The 14,354-nt window shown below is 44.2% G+C and overlaps 1 protein-coding gene across 1 annotated transcript in view; it reads right to left on the bottom strand.

Moving 5' to 3' along the window:
• Positions 1-14,354, bottom strand: part of necab2 (N-terminal EF-hand calcium binding protein 2) — a 329,089-nt gene that overhangs the window by 78,948 nt on the left and 235,787 nt on the right. The window contains exon 6 of the mRNA XM_060923931.1: positions 2,133-2,269. Within this exon, the coding sequence (XP_060779914.1) occupies positions 2,133-2,269 (137 nt within the window). The remainder of the gene's footprint in view (positions 1-2,132; positions 2,270-14,354) is intronic.

Raw genomic sequence — 14,354 nt, 5'->3', positions numbered from 1 at the left:
GACTGGAAGTTGCCGCTTGTAAAAAACCCATCAGGGTGTGTTTTGTTGTGTACTAATGACATCATATAGTTGCTCGAGCACTAACTTAACACTAGCCTGTGGTGGGAGGTATACTACCATAACAATAACAACTGTATGGTCCCTGGGCAAATAAAATGGCTGGCATCTTAGCATTAGATATAACAAGTCCGGAGAGCATAACCTGTTGATTGTGATTGTGTTAGTGCACCAAGCATTATTAACAGAAATACAGAGTCCTCCTCCTGTTTTCTTAGTGGGGTTGGGCGTTCTGTCGGCAACGGTGGAGTATGTGGCCTGCTAGCTCACCTGTGGTGTCCGGTATACTGGAATTCAGCCACGTTTCCGAAAATATCAGAAGGCAGCAGGTTTTCGTAATTGTACAGTATGTGTGGCAATACTCAGTCGGAGCTCGTCCATTTTGTTGGTGAGTGATTTGGTCTTTGCAAGAACACCACTAAGGAGTAGGAGTCACGTGACTTTTCTTTGCGGTTTTAGAGGAAGTGAAATAGCTGGTGGTCAAGCAAACTTAAACGGCTGCCATAGTGCAAACAACTAGCAATAACTTATCAGATTATGCTTGTAATCTAGAAGCCACTGCTCACTTTAGATATATTCAGAAGATTGCTATGTGCAATGGAATAGACCCCTGCAGTCTGGGAAAGAAGGATTTGTCATATGATCTCGAAAACTACCCTTCAGTCGAGTTCCCCAACATTTCAAACTATCTGGTGTTGCAGACATCTTTCTACACCAAAAACAGATGAAAGCATGGAAGAGTATGGAGGCTTGCAACTTTGTGGTATGTGGCTGGGTAAAGGACCTTGGTATCAAGTCACTGCCAAATGAATCCTGTATTGTTTTTGCTCGTGAGTATGTTTTTTTTTAAGCTTTTCGTTTGCGTCTTTACAACGAAGCGCTGCAAGTTGAAGTGTAAACAAACAACAGTTCACTTGATTCTCACTTGTGTTTGCTCTTATCTCTCAGATAAATCATTCACAAAGCTCATCAGAAACTCATTTAAAGACCTGGATCTTAGTTAAACAAGATGGAGAAGTGATCATGGCGCATTGTAACTGTATGGCTGGGTAAGAATTTTGTCGCGACCTTCATGCATATGGACTTTGTGAGGCGTGAGGAGTAAACAAAGAAACAGCTGGGGACTTTAGTGCTAAAAAGAGTACTGTAAATAACGACAGATAGCAAGAAAAGTACTTGGAAAACACTAACAACATAGCTGAGAGGGATACCTTTCACGAAGTGATCACTGCAAACTCGAGCATGCTTCGACTCGGCTCCCTTCGATTTCAGTGAGAGGTTCAAAAGCCACCTTTCTCAACGCCTTTTTGTGAAATCCTGTGTTTGTTCACCCTTTTTTATTAGTTCATGGGGAACCCTGAAGAAACTTATCAGTTTCACAGTTGGATCGATTCGAACAACCAAAAACAATGCAAGCGTAAGGCATTTTCCATACGAGCAATGCACCTTCTCCATACAAACGCTTTGTCAACTGAGCTTTGGTAGACCACCAGCTAAAGTTTTGAATAACTAATAAGATGGATGTGACATCACGTGAAACTCAGTAATACCCCTTTTCTGCTTCCTCTCCTTGTGCCATCTGCGTTGTCTCCCTCTGAGAATAGGAGACAACATTAGTTCTGGTGATCTGAGACTCTCCAGCGGTATTGCTTCCAAGTTATGATAATAATCTATACAGTTCGAACCGATCTGTAGAAGTTTGCAATGACTGTAACAAATGTTCACACTCATCTGTAAGACGATGACAGTCAATATTAAGAATGTTATTAACATAAAAGAGCACCCATTTGGGGAGCACGAAACCGCAGCGTCTGTGCACGCTGCCATATTTCAGCCATTCTCCTCTCAGAAATGCTTCATCATATTTATGGAGTTCATGCTTCTCTCAGGTAGTTTCTTATGTGCAAGAGAAACATTTAAAAAAAAAGTGTACCCATGGCCCTTTAGGGGCTCCATATCTTTCTACTACTTTAATGCCTGAATTACATTTTACCTCAGCTGTTACTTTGGATAAAAAATTGTGTGAACTTATATTTTTCCCTGAACCTACCATATGCCAGAGTATAATAACTCACCCTGGAGGGCAGTGTTGTTCATCAATAGCATCCACTGCGCTCTCCACAGAGTTGAGCAAGGACTGGATTTGATTGGCTGATTCCTTCAACAGGAAACGAGTCACAAACTGCTCGATATTGGTTCCTCTTTCATAAACCTGTTAAAAAATAGAGAAGGTATAAATTAGACAGAATGAGTGGGAAAAGCAAACAGTAGTACTTTGCAGGGTGTCACGAGTGCATGTATATCTAATGAGAGCTTTCCTGAGTCCCAGCAAGCTCATAAGCAAGTTGCTTTCCAGCAGAATGCTTTTAACATACAACCCCAATTCCAAAAAACTTGGGACAAAGTACAAATTGTAAATAAAAACGGAATGCAATAAATTACAAATCTCAAAAACTGATATTGTATTCACAATAAAACAGACAGCATATCAAATGTCGAAAGTGAGACATTTTGAAATTTCATGCCAAATATTGGCTCATTTGAAATTTCATGACAGCAACACATCTCAAAAAAGTTGGGACAGGGGCAATAAGAGGCTGGAAAAGTTAAAGGTACAAAAAAGGAACAGCTGGAGGACCAAATTGCAACTCATTAGGTCAATTGGCAATAGGTCATTAACATGACTGGGTATAAAAAGAGCATCCTGGAGTGGCAGCGGCTCTCAGAAGTAAAGATGGGAAGAGGATCACCAATCCCCCTAATTCTGCGCCGACAAATAGTGGACCAATATCAGAAAGGAGTTTGACAGTGTAAAATTGCAAAGAGTTTGAACATATCACCTACAGTGCATAATATCAAAAGATTCAGAGAATCTGGAAGAATCTCTGTGCGTAAGGGTCAAGGCCGGAAAACCATACTGGGTGCCCATGATCTTCGGGCCCTTAGACGGCACTGCATCACATACAGGCATGCTTCTGTATTGGAAATCACAAAATGGGCTCAGGAATATTTCCAGAGAACATTATCTGTGAACACAATTCACCGTGCCATCCGCCATTGCCAGCTAAAACTCTATAGTTCAAAGAAGAAGCAGTATCTAAACATGATCCAGAAGCGCAGACGTCTTCTCTGGGCCAAGGCTCATTTAAAATGGACTGTGGCAAAGTGGAAAACTGTTCTGTGGTCAGACGAATCAAAATTTGAAGTTCTTTATGGAAATCAGGGACGCCATGTCATTCGGACTAAAGAGGAGAAGGACGACCCAAATTGTTATCAGCGCTCAGTTCGGAAGCCTGCATCTCTGATGGTGTGGGCTTGCATTAGTGCATGTGGCATGGGCAGCTTACACATCTGGAAAGACACAATCAATGCTGAAAGGTGTATCCAGGTTCTAGAGCAACATATGCTCCCATCCAGACAATGTCTCTTTCAGGGAAGGCTTTGCATTTTCCAACATGACAATGCCAAACCACATACTGCATCAATTACAGCATCATGGCTGTGTAGAAGAAGGGTCCAGGTACTGAACTGGCCAGCCTGCAGTCCAGATTTTTCATACATAGAAAACATTTGGCGCATCATAAAACGGAAGATACGACAAAGAAGACCTAAGACAGTTGAGCAACTAGAATCCTACATTAGACAAGAATGGGTTAACATTCCTATCCCTAAACTTGAGCAACTTGTCTCCTCAGTCGCCAGACGTTTACAGACTGTTGTAAAGAGAAAAGGGGATGTCTCACAGTGGTAAACATGGCCTTGTCCTAACTTTTTTGAGATGTACTATTGTCATGAAATTTAAAATCACCTAATTTTTCTCTTTAAATGATACATTTTCTCAGTTTAAACATTTGATATGTCATCTATGTTCTATTCTGAATAAAATATGGAATTTTGAAACTTCCACATCATTGCATTCCGTTTTTATTTACAATTTGTACTTTGTCCCAACTTTTTTGGAATCGGGGTTGTAGTTGTCAAGGTCACAAAGGACCCCAGGGTAACTTCTAAGCAACTGGAGGCCTCTCTCACATTGGCTAATGTTAATGCTCATGAGTCCACCATCAGAAGAACACTGAACAACAATGGTGTGCATGGCAGGGTTGCAAGGAGAAAGCCACTGCTCTCCAAAAAGAACATTGCTGCTTGTCTGCAGTTTGCTAAAGATCACATGGGCAAGCCAGAAGGCTATTGGAAAAATGTTTTGTGGACGGATGAGACCAAAATAGAAAGCACCATGTTTGGAGAAAGGAAAACACTGCATTCCAGCATAAGAACCTTAGCCCATCTGTGAAACATGGTGGTGGTAATATCATGGTTTGGGCCCGTTTTGCTGCATCTGGGCCAGGACGGCTTGTCATCATTGATGGAACTTTTTTGGAATCGGGGTTGTAATACCATATAACTGAATGCAGACTTTGTAAATGTTGAGTACAGCAGATGGTGAAATAACTTAAATCTTTCTGAAATATGGATGGGAAAATACAATAAAGTCAACAGAGTATGATAATAGTAAGAAATAAAAATGAGATATGAGAAACTGGAAAATTATGTGCCATGTTCGAGAATGCAATTGCTATGATGCCACAAAAGGAGCAAATTCTAAAAGGTCTCTTAGTTTTGAATGCTTCACAAATAAGATATTGAACTTTCTTAGTCATACAAACATTGTGTGTTATGTTAATTGAACTATTTCTTGATTTGCTACTTGCGATTACATATCTATTACAGTGATGTAGAACGACTGAGTAATAATAATAACTTTATTAAACTTGACTTGCAATTAACAATCAGAGATGATTGAAATTGAAAAAACTCAAGAATATAATTTACAAAATCTAGTACATAAATAGTTATATATATATATATATGGCATGGTGGTGTAGTGGTTAGCACTGTTGCCTCACAGCAAGAAGGTCTGGGTTCGAGTCCTGTGGCTGACGAGGGCCTTTCTGTGCGGAGTTTGCATGTTCTCCCCGTGTCCGCGTGGGTTTCCTCCGGGTGCTCCGGTTTCCCCCAAAGACATACAGGTTGGGTTAACTGGTGACTCTAAATTGACCGTAGGTGTGAATGGTTGTCTGTGTCTATGTGTCAGCCCTGTGATGACCTGGCGACTTGTCCAGGGTGTACCCCGCCTTTTGCCCGTAGTCAGCTGGGATGGGCTCCAGCTTGCCTGCGACCCTGTAGAACAGGATAAAGCGGCTAGAGATAATGAGATTTATATATATATATATATATATATATATATATATATATATATATATATAGTCTTTAGCAAAATATAAGTAAATTTATGAAACAGTCCCATTTTCTAATGCAAGAAGCCAAGTAGCTGTTCTTAAAACGTTTGGTTCTGCACTTGAACAAAGGTAGCTTTCTTGGATCTCTGAGTTCATACCTATGATTTTTACGTTCAGGTAGCAAATCATACAGTTTACTATCAGTACCAAAATTAGCTTTATAAAAGGATTTACACAGAGATTCTCTACGATCAAATAAGCTTGGCAGATTTAGTGCAGAAAGACCCATATCATACGACAGGTGTGGATGTATGACACGAACAGCAAGACGTTGGATATCTTCCACATGATCCCTCAGCTTACAGGTCAACGATGAATGCCATACAGGGCAGGCATACTCCAGGACTGGATGAATGAAATAGCAACATACTGTTCAAAGATCACACGGTGGTACTTCACTACGTCTCAAAATTCGTAGGGCATACAGACGTTTGTTAGCCTTAGCACATACGTAGTCGATATGACTAGACCACTTGAGATCAGATGATAACTGGACTCCAAGGAGCTTGATGGTTTGGACCGCTTCAAGAGGTTGGTTATTGACTGACAAAGGCTCGAGATTGGTTCTTTATAAAAAGAGATGGTTTACTCTTTAGTTTTTGAAACATTGAGCTTCATGTTGTTATTCGTTGTCCACTCACTGATCTCGTCAATTTCTTGCTGCAGAACTGAAAGTTCAGATGACGAGATCGATACTACCTCAAAAACAGTACAATGTAATCAAAAACAGTAATAATATTTACAAGCTTTCTGACACCGGACAGTCACACAGCATTCGAGTAAAACTGTTTTTCATTACTCCATTTGTGAACACAGTGCAATGCCATAAAATGGTGAAAACAGAAGACAGTCTTTATAGGTATTTTAACTTCACAAAGAACACACATTTATTACACAAATAATAATTTTCCTCACCCATGAAATTATGCATAAGAGTCTGTCCAATGTCCATAAAAATAAACACCATAAGGCTACTATTTCAGGATCTCATCTCATATTATCTCTAGCCGCTTTATCCTGTTCTACAGGGTCGCAGGCAAGCTGGAGCCTATCCCAGCTGACTACGGGCGAAAGGTGGGGTACACCCTGGACAAGTCGCCAGGTCATCACAGGGCCTATTTCAGGATTATTGATATTATTCATGGTTGAATCATCAGTTTCCACTCTCACATGACATTTAATAATCCCTAAAGGAAAGATATCACATTTCACATTCTCACTTGGCTAGACAGACTGCAAAACATCTGACAGAGGAAAAAGTAGTGCTCATTTTTAATCACTTCTCCTGGCAATATAACAAAATGCTGAAGTGCAAAGATTGCATGAAGTAAAGAGCACTGAACACACTGACACATCTGATGACTTACAGTGCAATGCTATGCCAGCTCATGCTGACTGTGTTTTATAAAAGGAAAAAACGGAAAAGAAATGAGGATAGTGGATAACTCAAGTCTGAGACACCTGGCTAGACAAAGAGCCAATGTGTGTATGTGTGCACAATGGGGGTCAGCATGATTAATGTCAGCAACATGCCAGGTCAGCAGTTCTGCATTGTTTTTTACTACTACTGAAGGTTACATACATCAGCAAAAAGTAAAGTGATGACTGGTGGTAATGCTAAATGTAAATTCTTTGAAGGGGGGAAAAATCCTTAAGATAAACATGATACTGATTGCAGGGTAAGTATTGAGGTTTTTATGCAGAAAAGTCTTTAATGCAACAGCTTTACTGCAACAGACCTATAAATTAGATGAACATTAGAAATATGTACAAAAGACAACCAGCCCCAAGGTTGTCAAAGCATCACTGAGAAGGGTGTTTGTTCAAGTTACTGAGAAATCCAAGATAAAACACGCAATAGGAGAGCATCACAGAAACTTCCTGCATATGTCCTAGCATAATATGTATTTCAACCTGTGTCTAGTTGGTTTACCTGTTACCAACCTATTCAGACATTTCTTGAAATATATGTTTCCCAGTGCTCCCAATCATGGTCATTGTTTAAATACTTGTAAGTAACTGTATGTACATCCTTTAACCCCTGGCTTAAGTGAGATATGCAAAGACTAACATGTTTTATTGATGGACATTATTGAAATGTGTTAAATCACCTACTGTTAAGTCATTCATGATATATGACAACTGGTCAATACACAAATAGAAAATGTCGTTTCATTCAGTAGTTACAATGGCCTATTTTTGCAGAAGGCAAATTTTATTTTATTTTTTTTAATGAGATGATGTTTTATGTTTCCAGGTTTGTTCAAATAAGAAGTTTTCAGAGTGTCATGTCAATGATGGAATGGGTATCAAACTACAACTCCCAGAACACAATGTGGCCTGCAAGAGAGATCTTAAATATGCAGCCATTACAGACTCTCTTACATTCACAATCACCTGATTACTGATCACGTACACTTGGTTCCAATCCCAGACACATTCACTTACTGTTAATAAGGACTTTCAAACCACACCCACATCATGGAGTAAATGATCTGTGTTCTTATACAAGTCTATACTAAGCCTTTTGTTCATTGACTGCCTCTCTGGTTTTGATCCCATTTTGATACATATTGGTTTTGTTTGCAACATTGAGTAAAGCTCATTGGACCTGTACCTGCATCTGTATCTACCACCTGATGCATATTGTGTCAATATTATTGTGAAATTCAAACAACTAATACAGATTTGAACCAAAGACCAGATTATACATTTCTTAATTTAGAAATAAAGCTGTGCTAAGTAGTTAGCTGTGCATTACATTTCTTTCTCTCAGGCTCACACTTCTCTTTTCTACTCATTAAGCTTTCTTTTAAAGTTTGATGCTAAAAGTGTGAAAAGGGAATTCTCAACAGCAAAAAAAAATATTTTTTCCTGCAAGCTTGTGCATATTAGAATGTATGTATTTTATGTATTGTACTGGCATCCTTGTATAATCATAATATCGTCACAGCCACGCTCTTCTGCACGCGTCAAACTTCCACTTGTGCATATTCATGCTCTGAGTAGAAGGAGGCCATCACTCCAGAGCTCCCTCCAAAGACCAATGCAGGGGCAGAAGAGGAGGCCATTGTTCCAGAGCTCCCTCCAGAGGCTGACGCAATGGTAGACGAGGAGGGGGTTGCTCCAGAGCTCCCTCTAGAGGCTGACGCAGTGGCAGACGAGGAGACTGTCACAACGGCAACAGCAACAACGCAACGGTAGAGGAGGAGGACAAGGCCTTTGCTCCAGAGGCCGACGCAATGGCAGAGGAGGAGACCTTCACTCCAGAGTTCCCTCCAGAGGCCAATGGAACAGCAGAGGAGGAAGCCTTCGCTCTAGAGCTCCTTCCAGAGGCCGATGCAGCGGCAGACGAGGAGGCCTTCACTCCAGAGCTCCCTTCAGAGGCCAACACAACAGCAGAGGAGGCGGCCTTTGCTCCAGAGCTCCCTCCAGAGGCCGACGCAATAGCAGAGGAGGAAGCCTTTGCTCTAGAGCTCCCTCCAGAGGCCAATGTAACAACAGAGGAGGAGGCCCTCACTCCAGAGCTCCCTTCAGAGGTTGACACAGCAGCAGCAGAGGAGGAGGAGCCCTTTGCTCCAGAGCTCCCTCCAGAAGCTGACGCAGTGACAGAGGAGGAGGCCTTTGCATCAGCGCTCCCTCCAGTGGCTGAGGCAATGGCAGAGGAAGAGCCCTTTGCATCAGAGCTCCCTCCAGAGGCCAATGCAACAGCAGAGGCGGAGGCCTTCACTCCAGAGCTCCCTCCAGAGGCCAACACAATGGCAGAGGAGGAGAAGGAGGCCTTTGGGAGCCTGCACCAGAGATTGACAGGGCAGTCTCCGCACCAGCACCAGAGCCAGAGCCAAGTGCTGACAGGTCAGAGCCAGGGGCCAACAAGGTGGCCTCAGCTCCAGATTTCAGCGGGAACAAACTCTTTGCTGCACTGCCCGGCTTCAAAGACATCGTCACTGCACCCCCTGGTTTCGAAGAGGTTGTTGCTCCACCACCTGACTTCAAAGACGTCGTCACTGTGCCCCCTGACTTCAGTATGAATGAGCGCTTCACATTGCCGCAAGGCTTTGAGGAAGCTGTCACTCGGCTGCCGGGCTTTGAGGACATTGTCACTCTGCCACCGGGCTTCACCAAGGACAAACCGTCATGGAAGCTAAGTCCAGACCTGCTGTGGTGCCCAGACCTGAATCCATACCCATGCCCGAACCCAGGGCCAGGTCTAGATGCATGTCTACACCTCAACCCATGCCTAAAACTCCACTAGTGTCTTTACCCCCATTTAAGGCCCAACCAGAACCCAAACCTCCATAAAAGCCCATGTTCTGGTGCCATGTCCCTCCCAAGCCAGAGAGAAGTGCCGATGGCACTGTGTCCAACGCCAGGTCCTCATCCTCGGGGCTATCCAAGAGGGGTTTTAGCTCCCAGAGCGAGCTCTTTGGGGGGGGGGGGTTCTGTCACATCTGCCCACTTCTCTGCGTGTTCGCACCTGGTGCGCATCAACCTTCCACTCACGCATATTTGCGCTCTGAGCAATGCACACCTCAAAGACTAATTACATGCACCTGTCCCGGATTACAGTGCAATCAGCACGTGCATAAAAGGATGCTAACTCATGTTCCTGATGTGGGTGGAATACTGAAGTGCAGTAGGTGGGGACTGGTGTTAACACTGATTTTATTTCTGACGATTATGCTCACTTTTCAGCTTTACTACTTTTGTTCGTTTCCTTGCTCACACACACACACTCTGGTTGGGAGAGATACCCTTTCTTCGCTCTCTCCCTCTTTTTCTATTCTCTGTCGTCACTGCAAAACACACACACACACAACATTAATTGACAACAGGTGTACTGACTTTGCCACTCACCTTCCCTGGCCCTGCCCTCCATTTGCAAACCGACACTTGACCACACCCCCGCTGCCACACTCAGCAACACTGTGAAGTATTGCATTCCCAGTGATCCTTACTAAGCCTTTTGTTAAACACTGTTATTCTGGTTCCCGACTAGTTTTGTGGGGATTTTTTTTTATTCTGCCTTCGTCTTTGCCTTTGATTGACTGTTTGCGCCTCATTCAACCCTTACCTGTCCTGTGTTTTGATTTTGGATTATGATTTGAATTATATGCCTGGATATTGTTGTTTTCACAATGAACTCTTCCAGCACTTACATCCACCTCACTACCATCACATCACATTATCTCTAGCCGCTTTATCCTTCTACAGGGTCGCAGGCAAGCTGGAGCCTATCCCAGCTGACTACGGGCGAAAGGCGGGGTACACCCTGGACAAGTCGCCAGGTCATCACAGGGCTGACACATAGACACAGACAACCATTCACACTCACATTCACACCTACGGTCAATTTAGAGTCACCAGTTAACCTAACCTGCATGTCTTTGGACTGTGGGGGAAACCGGAGCACCCGGAGGAAACCCACGCGGACACGGGGAGAACATGCAAACTCCGCGCAGAAAGGCCCTCGCCGGCCCCGGGGCTCGAACCCAGGACCTTCTTGCTGTGAGGCGACAGCGCTAACCACTACACCACCGTGCCGCCCCCTCACTACCATTATCTGACAAATATAGTATGCGTGCATTATCACTCTTGGCTTATGCTTGAGTATATGTATTCCAAGTAAATTATTACATACATTTTAATACAGCATAACTGTATTATAAACTATAAGCAACTTCTCCCCCCTTAAAACAAGGTTCTGACAGTCATCATTTTAATGAATCCAGAGGGGAACAGTCAGGGCCTTCTAGGCCTTCAGAAAAGGCCCAAACATATCAGCATTTCAAATGTTATATTTAATTTCTTTCATTTTTTAATTGCTTTCTGTTAGGGTTTTGCTGGGATTCAAACCTGGTTCGTTGGTGTGATAATCCAGCAAACCCCCACTAGGCCACCAGGGGGATGACTCAAATGCAGAGGCGTGAGGCGGAAGAAGAAAAAGAATCAAAAGGTTTATTTAAACTATATACACTATATACAGGGCAAAACAAAAGACAAAAAAAACCAAAGAGTATAATCCAAAAGAAAAGCAAAGTGCAAAAATTCAAAAGCTAAGAAGATCAAAAAACACAGTACAAAGGAAACTGGAGATAAACATAACAGCACAAAGACTCCGTGACAAGAGGACTGAACTCAGGGGTATAAATAGACAAACTAATTAAGGACACAGGTGAAGATAATTAGGCAATTAACACAAACACAAAACACAGGAACAGTGGCGGCCTCTAGAGGCCAAAATAAACACGACATGAAAAGGAAATAACAGCAGCCTCTAGAGGCCAAAACAGTCCTAGTCCTAACAGGACCCCCCCCTCTAGGAGCGTCTCCTGACGTTCCCAGGGCGATCCGGATGGGCCGAATGGAAGTCCCGACATAGTTCTTTATCAAGGACATCCCGAGCAGGAACCCAGCAGCGCTCCTCAGGACCATAGCCCTCCCGGTCCACCAGATATTGCAACCCGCCGCGGACCCGGCGGGAGTCAAGCAGGCGATTCACAGTGAACACAGTCTGCCCCTGGAAGATGCGGGGGGGTGGGGGGTTCCTAGGGGCAGGGGCATACGTAGACGTCAGTACGGGCCGTAACAGGGAAACATGGAAAGTGGGGTTGATCCTCAGAGTCCGGGGCAACTGGAGCCGGTAGGAGACAGGGTTCACCCTGCGCACCACCTTGAAGGGGCCAATGTAGCGAGGAGCAAGCTTGCGGTTCTCCACCCACAGTGGAAGGTCCTTAGTGGACAGCCAAACACGCTGCCCAGGGCGGAAAGCGTGTGCAGGTCTTCTATGGCGGTTGGCCTGAGTCTGGTTGGTTCTGGAGGTCTGTATGAGGGTCTTCCTGACCTTGCTCCAGGTCTTGCGACACCGTCTCACATATTGGTTGACCGAGGGCACCCCCGCGTCTTCCTCCTGGTCCGGGAACAGAGGTGGCTGGAACCCGAATTGGCACTGGAATGGCGACAGCTTGGTGGCCGATGACTGCAGGGTGTTGTGGGCGTACTCCGCCCATGGCAGCCAGGTGCTCCACGATGTCGGGTTATCCATAGCCAGGCCTCGCAGGGTGGTTTCCAGGTCCTGGTTGAGCCTCTCCGTCTGACCATTGGACTGTGGGTGAAACCCAGAGGAGAGGCTGGCAGTGGCTCCGATGACCTTGCAGAACCCGTGCCACACTCGGGAGGAGAACTGGGGCCCTCGGTCTGAGACGATGTCCTGTGGAAGACCAAAGACTCGGAAGACATGATTAAACAAAAGTTTCGCAGTTTCAAGAGCAGAGGGGAGTTTGCACAGTGGTATGAAGCGGCAGGCCTTGGAGAATCTGTCAACTAAGACCAAAATGACCGTGTTACCTTGTGACTCAGGGAGACCCGTGATAAAGTCCTCCAGAACCAACCAGACTCAGGCCAACCGCCATAGAAGACCTGCACACGCTTTCCGCCCTGGGCAGCGTGTTTGGCTGTCCACTAAGGACCTTCCACTGCGGGTGGAGAACCGCAAGCTTGCTCCTCGCTACATTGGCCCCTTCAAGGTGGTGCGCAGGGTGAACCCTGTCTCCTACCGGCTCCAGTTGCCCCGGACTCTGAGGATCAACCCCACTTTCCATGTTTCCCTGTTACGGCCCGTACTGACGTCTACGTATGCCCCTGCCCCTAGGAACCCCCCACCCCCCCGCATCTTCCAGGGGCAGACTGTGTTCACTGTGAATCGCCTGCTTGACTCCCGCCGGGTCCGCGGCGGGTTGCAATATCTGGTGGACCGGGAGGGCTATGGTCCTGAGGAGCGCTGCTGGGTTCCTGCTCGGGATGTCCTTGATAAAGAACTATGTCGGGACTTCCATTCGGCCCATCCGGATCGCCCTGGGAACGTCAGGAGACGCTCCTAGAGGGGGGGGTCCTGTTAGGACTAGGACTGTTTTGGCCTCTAGTGGCCGCTGTTATTTCCTTTTCATGTCGTGTTTATTTTGGCCTCTAGAGGCCGCCACTGTTCCTGTGTTTTGTGTTTGTGTTAATTGCCTAATTATCTTCACCTGTGTCCTTAATTAGTTTGTCTATTTATACCCCTGAGTTCAGTCCTCTTGTCACGGAGTCTTTGTGCTGTTATGTTTATCTCCAGTTTCCTTTGTACTGTGTTTTTTGATCTTCTTAGCTTTTGAATTTTTGCACTTTGCTTTTCTTTTGGATTATACTCTTTGGTTTTTTTTGCCTTTTGTTTTGCCCTGTATATAGTGTATATAGTTTAAATAAACCTTTTGATATTTTTTCTTCTTCCGCCTCACGCCTCTGCATTTGAGTCATCCCCCTGGTGGCCTAGTGGGGGTTTGCTGGATTATCACACCAACGAACCAGGTTCGAATCCCAGCAAAACCCTAACAGAAGACTTTCTGTTAGGGTTTTGCTGGGATTCGAACCTGGTTCGTTGGTGTGATAATCCAGCAAACCCCCACTAGGCCACCAGGGGGATGACTCAAATGCAGAGGCGTGAGACGGAAGAAGAAAAAGAATCAAAAGGTTTATTTAAACTATATACACTATATACAGGGCAAAACAAAAGACAAAAAAAACCAAAGAGTATAATCCAAAAGAAAAGCAAAGTGCAAAAATTCAAAAGCTAAGAAGATCAAAAAACACAGTACAAAGGAACCTGGAGATAAACATAACAGCACAAAGACTCCGTGACAAGAGGACTGAACTCAGGGGTATAAATAGACAAACTAATTAAGGACACAGGTGAAGATAATTAGGCAATTAACACAAACACAAAACACAGGAACAGTGGCGGCCTCTAGAGGCCAAAATAAACACGACATGAAAAGGAAATAACAGCGGCCTCTAGAGGCCAAAACAGTCCTAGTCCTAACACTTTCATAATTTCATTATAATAATTTCCTTCTAATTCTAATTTAGTCTCATTTTCTATCAAATTTGCTTAAAAAATGAAAGGGCTACTGTCCTGAAAACATTAAAATAGAGTTATCCAATTAGATTTTTTTTGTTTGTTTG

This window comes from Neoarius graeffei, chromosome 6 (genome assembly GCF_027579695.1).
Source record: "Neoarius graeffei isolate fNeoGra1 chromosome 6, fNeoGra1.pri, whole genome shotgun sequence".
NCBI classification, from domain to species: Eukaryota; Metazoa; Chordata; class Actinopteri; order Siluriformes; family Ariidae; genus Neoarius; species Neoarius graeffei.
This window is presented reverse-complemented; position numbering and strand designations above follow the sequence as displayed.